Genomic DNA, 16,006 nt, shown 5'->3' with positions numbered 1-16,006 from the left:
TCTTTATAAATGTGTTTACAGTTTTCAGGTAGGTACCCAGAAGAGGGGTTACTGGGTCATATGGTAACTCTGTTCTTTCTTTTTTCTTTTTATTAAATTTATTGGGGTGATGTTGATCAATAAAATTACATGGGCTTCAAGTGCACTTGTCTATGATATTTGGTCTGTGTATCACATTGTTTGCCCCCACCCAAAGTCAAATCATCTTCCATCTCCATGTATTTGACCCTGTTTACCCTTTATTACCCTCCACACCTTCCCTCCCTCTGGGAACCACCATGCTTTTGTCCGTGTCTCTGAGTTTTTGTTTGCTCAGTTGTTGCTTTCCGTTTTATATCCCACATCTTCTTAAATTTTTGAGGAACCTCCATAGTGGCTGTACCAGTTTACATTCTCACCAGCGGTGAATGAGGGTTCCTCTTTCTCTCCAACCTCTCCAACACTAATTCCTACTTGTCTTACTAATGACAGCCATTCTAACAGGTATGAGGTAGTATCTTGTAGTTTCGATTTTCAGTTCCCCAGTAGCTAGTGAAGTTGAGAATCTTTTCATTTATTTAAAAATAATTTTTATTGTTATTCTACTATAGTTCTCCCATTCCCCCACTCCCCCTTTGCCTTCCTTGCCCAGCCCACCCTTGTGCCCACAGCCAATCCCCACACCGTTGTCCATGTCCATGGGTCATTCATACGTGTTTTTTGACTAGTCCCTTCCTTGTCTTTCCACCACATGGTGGACAGAATCTTTTCATTTATCTGTTGGCCATTTGAATGTTTTCCTGGGAGAGGTGTCTTCTCAGGTTTTCTGCCCATATTTAATTGGATTGTCTTTTTGTTTGGCATTGAGTTGTATGTGTTCGTTGTATATTTTGGATATTAACTCCTTGTCAGAACTATTTGCAACTACCTTCTCCCATTCAGCTGGTACTTTTTTGTTTTGTTGGTGGTTTTTTTTCTGTGTGGAAGCTTTTTAGTTTGATATAGTCTCACTTATTTATAAAAGACCCCATTTAAAAAGTTATGATTCAGTTTTCATAAATAATAATTAGTGACACAAGTTAAGTGCATTAAACATTGCTTAAAGTCACATACTTAGGAGACTCGTGCTCTACTGACTGAGCTAGTCAGGCACTTCATAGAATTGTATACTTGAAGCATATGTAATTTTATTAACCAATGTTACCCCAATACATTGAATAAAAATATATAATTTTAGAACTATCATTAAAGTTTTCAAAAAATAACAGTAACACCAAAGAAGACAAACACCAAAATCATGTTATTAAATGTTTTTATTATATACATTATAGTAAAATGAAATGATTTATTTTTAGAAATTATTTATACATCATTATTCATTTCTTGGATTACAATTGGAGTGTAGTTCTATCACTAATGTAGAATATAGTCCATTGTATACATAAAGGGTATGTGATATATTAATGGCATTCACTAGTTTTTAAAAATATTTGATCTTTTTCAGTTTGATTACATGGGCTCTGACGTACAGGCTGTAACACAGAAGGTTATCCAGATAATTGGATTTGTTAACACTGTAAGTGTTTCAATCCCTTTTTGTTCATATACTTTGTAAAAGTATATGTAATATGTTTCAATGTATATAGTATTTGGTTGTGCTGTTGAAGAGGTTCCATGACTAAACTACCAAATTAAATGTGCTTTTTTAAAGTATATTTTATTGACTATACTATTACAGTTTTTTTCTTTTTCCTGCTCTATCCCCTCTCCACCCTGCGCCCGCCCCTTTAGTTCATGTCCATGGATTATACATGTAAGTTCTATGAGGTCTCTGTTTCCTATACCATTTTTGACCTCTCCCGTCTATTTAATGCCTACCAATTATGCTTCTTCTTCCCTGTACCTTTCTTCCCATTCCTCCCTTCCCCAGCCTACTGAAATCCCTCCATGTGATGCCCATTTCTCTGATTCTGTTCCTGTTCTTGTTATTTGCTTAGTTTTTGTTGTCATTGTTTTTCTTTTCTTTTAGGTTCAATTGTTGATAGTTGTGAGTTTATTGTCATTTTACTGTTCATATTTCTTATCTTCTTGTTCTTAGATAAGTCCCTTTAACATTTCATATAATAATGGCTTGGTGATGATGAACTCCTTCAACTTGCCCTTATCTGGGAAGCACTTTATCTGCTCTTCCATTCTAAATGATAGCTTTGCTGGATCGAGTAATCTTGGATGTAGGTCCTTGCCTTTCATGACTTGGAATACCTCTTTATAGACCCTTCTTGCCTGTTAGGTCTCTTTTGAGAAATCAGCTGATAGCCTTATGGGCACCCCTTTGTAGGTAACTCTTTCCTTCCCTCTTGCTGCTTTTAAGATTCTCTTTGTCTTTAATCTTGGGTAACTTAATGATGATGTGCCTTGGTGTGTTCCTCTTTGGGTCCAACTTCTTTGGGACTCTCGGGGCTTCCCGAACTTCCTGGAACTCTATTTCCTTCACTAGAGTGGGGAAGTTTTCTTTCATTATTTGCTCAAATAAGCTTTTAACTTCTTAGTCTTCCTCTTCTCCCCCTGGCATCCCTATAATTCAGATACTGGAAAGTTTCAAGTTGCCCCAGAGGTTCCTAAGCCTCTCTTCATTTTTTTTTTTGAATTCTTGTCTCTTCATTTTGTTCTGGATGGATATTTATTTCTTCCTTTTGTTCCAGATTTATTGATTTGAGCCCTGGTTTCCTTCCTGTCACTGTTGGTTTCCTGAATATTTTGCTTTATTTCATTTTGGGTATCTTTCATTTGTTCTTTCACTTTTCAGCCAGGTTCAATTAGTTCTGTGAGCATTTTGATTACTAGGGCTTTAAATTCTCCATCAGATAGGTTGGCTATTTCCTCATCACTTAGCTCTCTCTCTCTGAAGTTTTGCTCTGTTCTTTCATTTTGGCCCTATTTCTTTGTTCAGGGCACCTGTGAAGTTGTAAGGGGTGGGGCCTTAGGTATTCACCAGGGCAGGGCAACTAAATGTCTTAGATGTATTTTTATAAAGGTTTATATAATCAAATGTATTAAAAATGTTCATTTACCTTCTCTTTTTAGATGCTTACTCAGTTAAAACTGACTGTTAAAATATCTGCCATAGAAATCTGGTCAAATAAAAACAAAATTTCTACTGTTGGAAATGCTAATAATATATTAATAAGATTTTTAGACTGGAAAAGCAAAAATGTCTTTCAGACTCCTCATGCTGCATACTTACTTGCGTGAGTATAGTATTCTGTATTTGTATAGAATTAAAGAAAATAATGGAAAATGATTTCACATGTTAATTATGAAAAAAGAACTTATTTAATACATACTGTATTCCATAGATTCAGTAGACATGATTGGAATGGGGAAAAAATGTAAGTTATAGTTCTTGTCCTCAATGACCTAATGTGAAGTGAGACTTAAAAATTTCTATCAACTGAAAAAAAATAACCTGATAAAAGTGAAGTTACATAAAAGCATTGAAATAACTAAAGGAGATTAACTATGTGTGATACAATTTCTTTGATTTTGCTCGGCTTATAAACTTTACTACCCGTTATAGTATCCCTACATCTTGTTTTTCATCTCATTAAGTTTTGTTTTTACTTTCCAGTAAAAATATATTGAATTATTTCATCATCTGGAATCTTATACATAGAAAAATCTATCCATTTTTAGTGAATAAATGAATAAGAAGGTTGCAGAAAATTTAATTTTCAGGGATGTAAATGTAGAGGGAACCAGAATAAAAACTATGACTCTTAGTACAAATGCATTTGGCATACCTGTTAGGCTTTCTCCTTATTATACCTCTGAGTGTTTACCAAATAAGAAAGTTACAAGTATGTATTGAAATATTCTTAACATTGTAGGTATGAGAAAAATATGTTTAAATTAGCTTAATTCAGAGTAGCATGGTGCTTAGGACATAGTAATTGTTCACTAATGTTTTGTTGCTATGAAAATTTATCAGTAATACCACCCTTAAATGCAATCATGAGGAAATTCTTATTTTTTAGCTTCAAGAAAGAATTGAGTTTTATAGGAGCTGTACGTCCTGGAAAAATATGTAATAAGGACTATGTCGCAGGAGTTGCTCTGGTATGTAATTATTATCCAGTTTGCTCTCATTGTTTCCATGTTTCAAAATTTCCTAATTATTTTAAAGAATAAATATATTACATAGTTTACTCATTCTTTAATAGTATTATAAATTACTAATAAATAAATATATTACTTAGTTTACTCATTCTTTAATAGAATTTTAAATTACTGTTTTTGAAGCATAAAATTAAGCTATATAACTGCTTTTAAAAAGTAGAACATTTGGCCCTGGCTGGTGTAGTTTAGTGGGATTGAGTGCTGGCCAGCAAACTGAGAGGTCTCCAGTTCGATTCCCAGTCAGGACATGCCTGGGGTGTGGGCTGTGTCCCCGGCTAGGGGTGTGGGAGAGGCAACAGATCAACACATCTCTCACATATGGATGTTTCTCTCCCTTTCTTTCTCCCTCCCCTCCCTTCTGTCTAAAAGTAAATAAATAAAATCTTAAAAAAATAGAACATTTAAAAATTGAACTGATCATAATGTAATATTGTTTTTTAAAATACATTTGACCTGTGCAAGTCAAAATTTGTTTTGAGCAGTGGTATGCTTTCATCAATATTTATTTTCTACTTTATTTTATTTTATTATTGCACTTAAGTATTTATGTTTGGGAGGAGAAGACTTGCAGGAAAAAAACCGCTATCAAATATTCATAATCTACTGACTTCTGAGGAAAGTGAGAATGAGCTCTTACTATAGAGTTATATTCCATTTACAACAAGTTATATAAAAAGTAGGAAAGAGAACTAACTTGAGAGTGCCTCAGAAAAAGATGAGTGTACTGTGATTTTCATACCAACCAATTTGTGCAGTAGGTTGACTTTTAGTAGTAACTAAAATGAAACAAATCGCCATTGACAGATTAAAAAGATTCAACTCGCTTCTGGTATATACTTCTAACATTATGTGACTTTAAGGTCTACAGTGTAATGATTTGATATATGTGTATATTGCAAAATGATTGCCGCAATAAGGTTAATGCATCCATCGTCTCACATTGTTAGTATTTCTGTATGTGTGTGTGGTGAGAACCTTTAAGTCTGTTCTGTTAGAAACTTTCAGATATACAATACAGTATCATTAATTCTAGTCGCTATGCTGTGCTTTACTTCTCCAGAATATAGAAGTTTGTACCCTTTGACTCATTGCCACCCCACAGTGCCCACCCTTGGCAACCATCAAGCTGTTCTTTGCTTCCATGAGTTTGGTTGATCCCATATATAAATGAGATTATACAGCATTTGTCTTTCTCTGCCTGATTTATTTCACTTAGCATAATGCCCTCAAGATTCATCCATGTCATTTGTGTATATATACATATACATAAATACACATTATAGTATCATTATGGTATCATACAGAACATTTTCCCTGTGTCCCCCCCAAATCCTCTGGGTTCTGCTTATTAATTTTTCCCCTCCTTACCAGCAACCATTATGGACTGTTTTATTGTCTCCATAATTTTGTGTCTTTCAGAATTTCATATAGCTGAAATTATATAGTACATAGCCTTTTCAGGTTGGGTTCTTTCACTTAGTAATATGCATTTAAGGTTCTTCCATTTCTTTTTATTATTTTATGGTTCATTTCTTTTTAGTGCTGAATAATATTCCATTGTCTTAAATGTGCCACAGTTTATGTCTCCATTCACCTAGTGTTTGGATACATATCATAGCTGCCTTCAAGTTCGGGCAATTACGAATAAAGCTGCTATAAGCATCTGTGCGAAGAAATTGGGAATGACACGAAGGAGAACAATAGTACATAACGAGGGTGTAGAGTTGTCTGTTGCTATCTAATTGATTATAGCAAAGCTTAGCAGATGTAAAAATGCAGTTCTATGGGTTAAAATTCTAGGAGCAGCTTAGTCGGCAAAATCAAGGTGTCAGCTAGAGCTGTAGTTATGTCAGAGTTCAACCCAGAGTGAGTTTGCTTTCAAGCTTAGTCATGTGGCTATTGGAAGACCTCATGTGGACCCCTCCATAGGCCTACTTCATGACATAGTGGCTGGCTGGCTTCCCCCAGAGTGAGGACAGTGACTCACAGAATCCAAGAAGTCAGTCTTTTTCTAACCTGTCTTGCAAAAGATGACCTATTACTTCTACTGTATTCAGTTAACTAGAAATATGTGCATAAATGCAGCTTACACCCAAGGACACAAATAGCAGAAGGCAGAAATCATTGAAACCCATTTAGAGGCTGCTTTCTACAAAGAAAATATAGAACTGGTTATTAAAAGATGAGAGGTATTTTGTTCAGAATAATTCAAAGAAGCAACACAATGTGGTGTTTAATGTTCTAAGATAGCTGCTGTTGTCATTAAGGAACAGAATTTTGAAGTGAGACTTTTGTATTTGTTTGTCCATGTTTAATAAATCTATCACCCAGATGCTTACATAACTACTCCAATTGCATTGACAAGGTACCTTGGATGTATTAATATATATTTTTTTACTTTTTAAAAAAATTTTATTTTAATTGTTGTTGCAGTACAATTTTCTATCATTAACTCCCATCCCAGCCCACCCACCCAGCCCTCCCCTCCTCCCTCCCATTTCCACCTGCCCCCAGTTTTTTATCCATGTGTCCTTTATACTTGTTCCTGTAAACCCTTCCCCTTTTCCCTTGAAATTCCCCTGAAATTCCCTCCTCTCTCCCCTCTGAACACTGTCAGACTGTTCTCTATTTCAGTGTCTTTGGTTGTATTTTGCTTGTTTCTTTGTTTTGTTGCTTAGGTTCCTGTTAAAGGTGAGATCATATGGTATTTGTCTTTCACCTCCTGGCTTATTTTAAAAATGAATTTCACATACTAATTTTTGGTTATAGTTAAGTATTCCTTTAAAAAATAACTGAATAGGATTCTTAGCCAAATCTTTTTCCTTTATTTTTCTTATATTTAGTATCCAGAAGGTTCATCTTTGGAGTTCTATACTGTCAGCATCGTGCAGATGCTCAGCCTTAATATGGGACTGAGTTTTGACAACACTGACACCTGCTACTGTTCAGGAGATGTTTGCACAATGTCACCAGAAGCAATGTAAGATAACTTTCTTCACGAAATACCGGTAATTCCTTTGAAGGTATTTTTTGGTTAGGAACTTTTGCATTTCTGTTACCCTTACTAAAGTAATTGGCAATTATGGAACACTATATCTAACAACTACAGAATACACATTCTTTTCAAGTGTAGATGGAAACACACACCAAAATAGGCCCAGCACTTCCCTAGCACTCCATGTCTGGGGAAACTCTCTTCCTCCTTTCTACTTCCAGAGTCTGGCTTGTATCTTTTTCCTCACCTGCTTGAAAGCTTCCTTTAGGGACAAGCCAGGTGAATTGTGTAATTTCAGTGATTCTGCATGAAGTTAAAGGCTCTGATATTTGCAATAAACTGGCATTGTTCAGTATAAGGATGAACAGTACAATTCATGTTAGTCAAAATTTTTACTTAAAAAGACATTAAATGGCTAATAAAGAACACCATGACCCATTGAGAGACAGAGACTGTTGAAGAAAGGAAAAAGTTTTTAATTTTAGTATCATTTATAAACTAGGGGCCCTACATTTCCATTTTTGTAGCCAGTCCAGGTTGTTTGACATCATCACCAAGGCTTGATATGTTCAGTATGTTTAATTTGAATCATTTTACTGCGTATGTAGTATTGTCTCTTACTGGTTTTAATCTGCACTTCCCTAGGAGCTAATGATGTTGAACATATTTTCATGCTTACTAGCTTTGTATATCATCTTTGGTGGTGAACCTATTCAAATCTACTTTTTAAATTTTTAAAAACAAAAAAGATTTTCATGTTCTTATTGAGTTGTAAGAATTGTTTATTTATTCTCACTATCAGATACATGATTTCCTCCTTATAATGAAATTTTTAAGAAAATGTTTTTAATTTTGACACGGTACACTTTATAATTTTTTTTTCTTTTCTGCATCATGGTTTTATAGCTCTTATATTCATGTTTATGATATGCTTTGAGTTAATTATGGTACATGTGTTTATTTTTGTTTTTACCATATGGATTTCTCATTATTCCATTTCTACTTGTTAAAATGACTATCCTCTGCGAACCAAAGTGTCGCAGGTTCGATTCCCAGCCAGGGTACATGTCTGGGTTGCAGGCCATGATCCCCAGCAACCGCACATTGATATTTCTCTCTCTCTCTCTCTATCTCCCTCCCTTCCCTCTCTAAAAATAAATAAATAAAATAAAATAAAATAAAATCTTTAAAAAAAAATGACTATCCTTTCCCTCACTTAATTGCCTTGGCAATTTTTTTCAAAAATGAATTGGCTACATATGTGTGGATTTTTTATTGCAATCTTTATTTTATATATTTTTTGTAGTTTTTTTTTGTTTTAAATAATTTATTTTATTTTTTTTATTGTTGTTCAAGTGCGGTTGTCTGCCTTTTCCCCTCACCACTGTCCCCCACCCCAGCCATCCCCCCTCCCTCCCCTGATTGCACCACCCCTTGGTTTTGTCCATGTGTCCTTTATACCCTTCACCCTTTTCCCTCCATTATCCCCTCCCACCTCCCCTCTGGTTGCTGTCAGTTTGTTCTTAATTTCAATGTCTCTGGTTATCTTTTATTTGCTTGTTTGTTTTGTTTATTAGGTTCCATTTTTAACCTGTATGTCTACCCTTATGGAAAAACATACTGCCTTTATTACTGTAGTTTTATATTGAATTTTGAAATCAGGTAGTGTAGGCACCCAAGTTTTTTCACCTATTCTAAGTCCTTTGCAATTTTATAGATATTTTATCAACTTCCTAATTTTTACAAAAACTTCTGAGATTTTGAGAAGTATTGCATAGTTCAATTTTGGGAAACTTGTCATTTTAATAATATTAAGTATTTTGATCCTTGGATATGGTTTATATCTTCTTCATTTATGTAGATCGTCTTTAATTTTTTTTAGCAATGTAATTGTGTTTTATAGTTTAAATTTATATTTAAGTGTTTATCTTTAAGTATGGTTAAATTTATCTTTTAACTATTACTTTTGCTATCGTGAATGGAATTGCTTATTTTATATCATTTTTAAAGTTTGTATTTACTTAGTTTTTGAGAGAGGGGAAAGGAGGAAGAAAGAGAGGGAGAAGGACATGGATATGTGAGAGAAACACATGGATTGGTTGCCTCTCACACTCCCCCAACTGGGGACCTGGTCCACAACCCAGACATGTGTCCTGACCAGGAACTGAATCAGAGACCTTTTGGTTTGCAGGACAATGTCCAATCCACTGAGCCACACCAGTCAGGGCTTAATATCATCTTCAAATTAGTCATTGCTAGTACATAGAAATATAGTTGATTTTTGTACATTGACTTTGGGTGCTGTAAACTTGTTGAACACTTTAGAAGTTCCAGGAGGTTTTTATTTATTGATTTTGTAACATTTTCTATAATTAAGATCCTGTCATTCATGAATAAAAGCTGTTTTATTTTTCCTTTTCATCTCCTTGTGTTTAATTTTTTTTCTTGCTTAATTACACTCAAAATAACTTCAGCTCAATGTGAACTGATGTGGTGAGAGTGGCTATTATTGCCTTTTCAATCTTAAGGGGAAAGCATCCACTTTGTCACCATAAATATGATATTAGCTACAGATGAAAAAAATGAATATCCTCTCTTCTAAAATATGATCTTTTATTCCCTTGTACAATATATTGCTTTATTTTTGTTCTTCATCATTCTAATAATTATTTGACTAATTTTACATATTTCTTTCCTGGTATTCCTACTTTTTGCTCCTAGCAGGCACCTGGTCTACTTTTTACTAAATAATGTTGCCTAGAAGAGGGCTCAGTAAATCTGTTGCAAATAATGATCTAATCAGCTCAGGATATTTTCTTTTTTCTTTTTTTTTTTTTAAGATTTTATTTTATTTATTTATCTTCAGAGAGGGAAGGGAGGGAGATAGATAGAGAGAGATAGAGAGAGAGAAACACCAATGTGCGGTTGCTGGGAGTTATGGCCTGCAACCCAGGAATGTACCCTGGCTGGGAATTGAACCTGGGACACTTTGGTTCCCAGCCCGCGCTCAATCCACTGAGCTACGCCAGCCAGGGCTAGGATATTTTCTTATTATTTAATGTTATACTTTGATTCTGAATCCATCTTATTTATTTATTTATTTATTTTTAAATTTTATTGGTTTTTTAAAGATTTTATTTATTTATTTTTAGATAGGGAAGGGAGGGAGAAAGAGAGAGAGAAACATCAATGTGTGGTTGCTGGGGGCCATGGCCTGCAACCCAGGCATGTGCCCTGATTGGGAATCGAATCTGCAATGCTTTGGTTCGCAGCCCGTGCTCAATCCACTGAGCTACACCAGCCAGGGCTTTATTTTTTTTAAAAAACAAAAGTAGATAAATTTATTTCTTCTTCTTTATGACAGTTTCTCAGAAAAATATTCTCTGCATATTTTTGAGTGTTTATACTTTCTAAACAACCAACTTTATTGATGTATAACTTGTCCATAATAAAATTGACACACTTTAAGTGGATAAGTTTATGACTTTTGACAAATATATATAAATCTTGGAACCACAGTGTCATCAGGTTGTGCAGTGTTTGTCTCCACAGAAAGGTCTTTTGTGACCCTTGACATTCCTTCTACCTACCACCCTTACCCCAGTCATCCACTAATCTGATTTCTATGACTACAATCAGTTTATGTTACTCTACAATTTTATGTAAATTGAATATGTACTATACTTTGAGTGTTTACTTATATGACTGTAATTTCTCTGAATTAACTAAACAGCTTTCTTTAATTATTTGAATATATAATATCAGTTTCTTTTAAGTATTTGCATGCCATATCTAATACTTGAGCTCAGTGTTGATTTCTATTGATGGCTTTTATATTGGCTATGGATTACATTTTCTTATTTATTTTATGTCCATTGTCATCATCATCATCACATTCGATATTGTTTTACAATAGAAAACTTGGATTCTCCTACCTTCCTCTGAAACACATTGATTCTTTTTTTTTTCCACCAGGCAATTCAATTACTGGCTACTCATTTTGAATTTTATTTGCTTGCTTTTATGCTTTGTTAATATGGATATAGGAAAACTCAAGGTTTTTCCAACTTGGTCTCTTCTGGGGATCCTGTCAGAACTTGAATTAGACTGTGAGAATTGATATAGAATAGATTGTAGTATAGGGCAGCAGCCAGCCAACATAATCCAGGGACCAAATTTGGCTGGCTGAATGATTTCTAAATAAAATCTTACTGAAGTAGTAAGAGGCTTATTGGTTTATATATTGTTTATAGCTTCTTTAGTACTACTGTAGCTGATTTCTTAGTTCTAACAGTGTATATAGTACATAAGCTGATGCTATTTACTACTTAGCCCTTTACAGAAAAAAGATCCTCAACCCCTGGTCTAGGGCACAATCTTTTGTCTCTTAAATCATCTTATTTCTAGTGTTTTAGTTGGATGCCAAGGTGTTACAAAAGTGCTAACAGCTTTTATTCTGTCAGGACAGGTCCTCCTACTGCCCCTCCCAAAGAGCTTAAACAACCATTTTTATTTGAGAAATGTTTAATTATGAGAAGCAGAAAAGCTCTAAAATATGCTATTAAAGTTGCTATTAAAATAGTAATAATAAATGCTGTTAATAAATATACCATTAAGTGTGTTCATTCTGGCATTTACAGAAAATATAAAAATAATATTAAATAGATTAAGAGTACATTAAATACTGAAGCCAAAATTTTTTAATTTAGTTATTGACACTAGGAAAGTAACAAAGAATAACACAGTTCCTGTTTTTTAAATTTCCATTAGTTTTCTGCTGAAATTTAAAAAGTGTGTTAAACATATTAGCAATGCAATGAATATTTTTTAAATGTGCCTTCTGTTTTCTGTGAAGAATAATTCTCTTTAAATCTCTCCTGAAAATGCCAAACATTAGGGTAAATGTGGAGATAATATAGCAATAATTTTTATCATGCCCATGTTTTTAATAATTTAGGCGCTTTCGGGGTGTAAAGGATTTTAGCACCTGTAGCTTGGATGAGTTTAAATACTTCGCTTCAAATTCTGGCTTTGATTGTCTTCATAACATCCGTCCTGTTCCTCCAGTTTACAAACAATCAAGTAGTGTGTGTGGCAACGGGAAGCTGGAAACGGGTGAAGAATGTGATTGTGGCACACCACGTGTGAGTAGAAAATTGTCAGAAAGTTTTTATTTTCCATATATGTGTATAATATGTGGGGAAAAAGAGAAAGACCTTGTTGTTTAGAAAAATAAATTAAAAAAAGACCAATTTTGTAGAAGATGGCAGCCTTTAAGTCTTGTAATTTTCGGCTATTTTTGGAAATGGAGAGCAAAGGTTCTGAAGATAATACTTATCTTCAGATATTGTCTTTTGGCATTTTTTAGTGTATGCATCAGCTTCAAACTTAGAATTAGTGACCACAAAGAGTATTGAAGGAGTTGAAGAAATATATTTAACAATAAGCAGTGACAAAAACAGATAAGGACATCTGAAGTATATGGACTATTGGCAGTGGAATAGACCTTGTTTGACAATATAATGAGAAAAAGATTTGTATTGACAGGTTATGTCCACTGAAGCATTTTAAAATGAAATTTGTTACTTGTAGAAAATATAAAAATGTGTAATAAAGATTAAACTAATACAAAGATGAAAGATGATAGAGGAGGTATTAACAACAAAGTGAAGCAGACATGTTGAAATACCAGCCATCATAAACAAGTTAACAAACAATAAGTGCTGGCGGGGTTGTGGAGGAAAGGGAACCCTAGTGCACTGTTCCTGGGAATGCAGACTGGTGCAGCTACCATGGAAAACAGTTTAGAATTTCCTCAAAAAATTAAAAATGGAACTGCCATTTGACCCGGCAATTCCATTGCTGGGATTATTCCCTAAGAATCTTGAAAAACCAATTCAAAAGAACCTATGCACTCCAATGTTCATAGCAGCACAATTTACAATAGCCAAGTGCTGGAAGCAACCTAAGTGCCCATGAGTAAATGACTGGATCAAAAAACTGTGGTACAGGCCAAGACAAAGAAATATGGCCCAAATGAGAGAACATAGTGAAGCCTCAGAAAGAGAACTAAGGAAGGAGGAGATTGCCAACCTATCTGATGGAGAATTTAAAGCCCCGGTAATCAAAATGCTCACGGATCTGATTGAGCTTGGTCGAAAAATGAAAAAACAAATGAAGGATACCCAAAGTGAAATAAAGTAGAATGTTCAGGGAACCAGCAATTACAAGAAGGAAACCAGGACCCAAAGCAGTGATTTAGAACAAAAGGAAAAAATAAACATCCATTCAGAACAAAATGAAGAAACAAGAATTTGAAAAAGTGAAGAGATTCTTACAAACTTCTGGGACAACCTTAAATGTTCCAATATCTGAATCATAGGGGTGCCAGGGGGAGAAGAACAACAGCAAGAAATTGAAAACTTATTTGAGCAAATAATGAAGAAAAACTTCCCCACTCTAGTGAAGGAAATAGAGTTCCAGGAAGTCCAGGAAGCCCCAAGAGTCCCAAAGAAGTTGGACCCAAAGAGGAACACACCAAGGCACATCATCATTAAGTTACCCAAGATTAAAGACAAAGAGAGAACCTTAAAAGCAGCAAGAGTGAAGGAAAGAGTTACCTACAAAGGGGTGCCCATAAGGCTATCAGCTGATTTCTCAGAAGAGACCTAACAGGCAAGAAGGGGCTATAAAGAGGTATTCCAAGTCCTGAAAGACAAGTACTTACATCCAAGATTACTCTATCCAGCAAAGCTATCATTTAGAATGGAAGGGCTGATAGAGTGCTTCCCAGATAAGGTCAAGTTGAAGGAGTTCATCATCACCAAGCCATTATTATATGAAATGTTAAAGGGACTTATCTAAGAACAAGAAGATAAGAAATATGAACAGTAAAATGACAACAAACTCACAACTATCAACAATTGAGCCTAAAAGAAAAGAAAAACAATGACAATAAAAACTAAGCAAACAACTAGAACAGGAACAGAATCAGAGAAATGGGCATCACATGGAGGGATTTCATTGGGGAGAGGGAAGGAAGGAATAGGGGGGAAGGTACAGGGAAGAAGAAGCATGGTTAGTAGGCATAAGGTAGATGGGGAGAGATAAAAAATAGTATGGGAAACAGAGGACTCAAAGAACTTGTATGTATAACTCATGGACATGAAGTAAGGGGGGCAGAATGCTGGAGGGTTGGGGAGCAGGACTGAGGGTAGATAGAAGGATAAAATTGGGAAAATGGTAATAGTATAATCAATAAAAGTATTAAAAACAAACTGTGGTACATTTACAATGGAATACCATGCATCAGAAAGAAAGAAGGAAGTCCTACCCTTTGTGACGGCATGGATGGAACTGGAGAGCATTACGTTAAGTGAAATAATCCAGGCAGTGAAAGACAAATATCATATGATCACCTTTAAGTGGAACCTAATCAACAAAACAATCAACCAAAATATAACTGGAGACATTGAAATAACGAACACCCTGACAGTAAACAGAGTGGAGGGAGGAAGGGGATAATGAGAGAAAGGAGAAGGGTCATCAAGGAATGTGTGTAAAGGACTCGTGGACAAAGCCAAAAGAGTACTGGAATGAAGAGGGGGTGGGTGGGGGAGGCATTTTGCAACTCATTTCATAAAATGAGTCTTGGCCTGAAGTCAAAACCAGATGAAAAGTGAAAAGAAATGAAAATCCCATTAATATCCCCCATGAACAGTATATAAATAGTTTAATGTCTTGATTAAGTGGGGCTTATCCCAGGAATACAGAGTTGTTTTAAGATATGAAACTTCTCAAGAATTGTGAATAAACACATTTTTACACTTATAAAAAGAAATTCATTGTTATTAAACATAACAGAATGTATGAAAAAATTTTTAGAAAATTTAGCACCAATTCATTTATATCAGTACTTTAAGAATAGAAGGGAACCTCCTAACTGTAGTAAAGTACACCTCTGAAAAATCTACAACTATCATCATAATTACTGGTGAAAGACTCAAAAATTTTCCTCCTATACCTGGAGCAAGGAAAGATGTTACTCTCATCTCTTCCATTTAACATTGCAGTAGATGCTACAGCCATTGTAGTAAGGCAATATGAAGAAGCACATGATGATTGGAAAAGAAGATATAAAACTATCTTTAATCAAATTCAACTCAGCCACAGGACTACAGAATCCTAAGCAATCTCCCCTGAAGAAGCTACTAAAACTAATTAGTGAATTGAAGTCACTAGATACACAGGCAGTATACAAAAATCAATTGGATTTCTAATGTAAGCAATAAAACATGGAAAATAAAATAAAAGTACAATTCCATAAACATCGTTTCAAAAATGTGAAATATATTCATACACTTAGCAAATATGTGCAAGACCATAAAAACTGACATAGCTCAGCAAATGAAAGAAGATTGTAATGAGTGAAGAAATACTTTCATAGAGTGAAAGACACAATATTAGTAAGATGTCAGCTCTGTATAAATTATATATTTATTCAACACAATCCCAACCCAAACTCACCCATCTTTTTGTAGAAGTTGATAATCTATACTATAATTTATATGGAAATGCAAAAGACAAAGTCTTTTTTTTTAAAAAATGGGCGGAACACAGATTAATTTTCTTTAAATTTGAAAACTTTTTATAAAGCTACAATAATCAAAATGATGTGGTATTGGCCAGAGCATGAATCTCTATACCTTACTGGGATGGTGTAGAGGATCCATATATAAAATAATGTATATACAGTCAACTGATTTTTTGCCAATCTGTCAAGGCAATTCAATGGGTGAAGAGAATCTTTGACAAAGTTGTATGAACTGGATTGGATATCCATGTAAATAAAATAAA

General features: G+C 34.5%; 1 protein-coding gene across 1 annotated transcript in view; it reads left to right on the top strand.

Annotated features, from left to right (window-relative positions):
* LOC114508400 (disintegrin and metalloproteinase domain-containing protein 5-like) overlaps positions 1-16,006 on the top strand; it is a 67,761-nt gene that overhangs the window by 3,544 nt on the left and 48,211 nt on the right. Inside the window, exons 2-6 of the mRNA XM_036011102.1 lie at positions 1,484-1,555; positions 3,064-3,227; positions 4,014-4,095; positions 6,999-7,135; positions 12,108-12,294. Coding sequence (XP_035866995.1) covers positions 1,484-1,555; positions 3,064-3,227; positions 4,014-4,095; positions 6,999-7,135; positions 12,108-12,294 — 642 coding nt within the window. The remainder of the gene's footprint in view (positions 1-1,483; positions 1,556-3,063; positions 3,228-4,013; positions 4,096-6,998; positions 7,136-12,107; positions 12,295-16,006) is intronic.

This window comes from Phyllostomus discolor, chromosome 11 (assembly GCF_004126475.2).
Source record: "Phyllostomus discolor isolate MPI-MPIP mPhyDis1 chromosome 11, mPhyDis1.pri.v3, whole genome shotgun sequence".
Lineage (NCBI taxonomy): Eukaryota > Metazoa > Chordata > Mammalia > Chiroptera > Phyllostomidae > Phyllostomus > Phyllostomus discolor.
The sequence above is the reverse complement of the archived record's forward strand: the minus strand, read 5'-3'. Positions and strand labels throughout refer to the sequence as shown.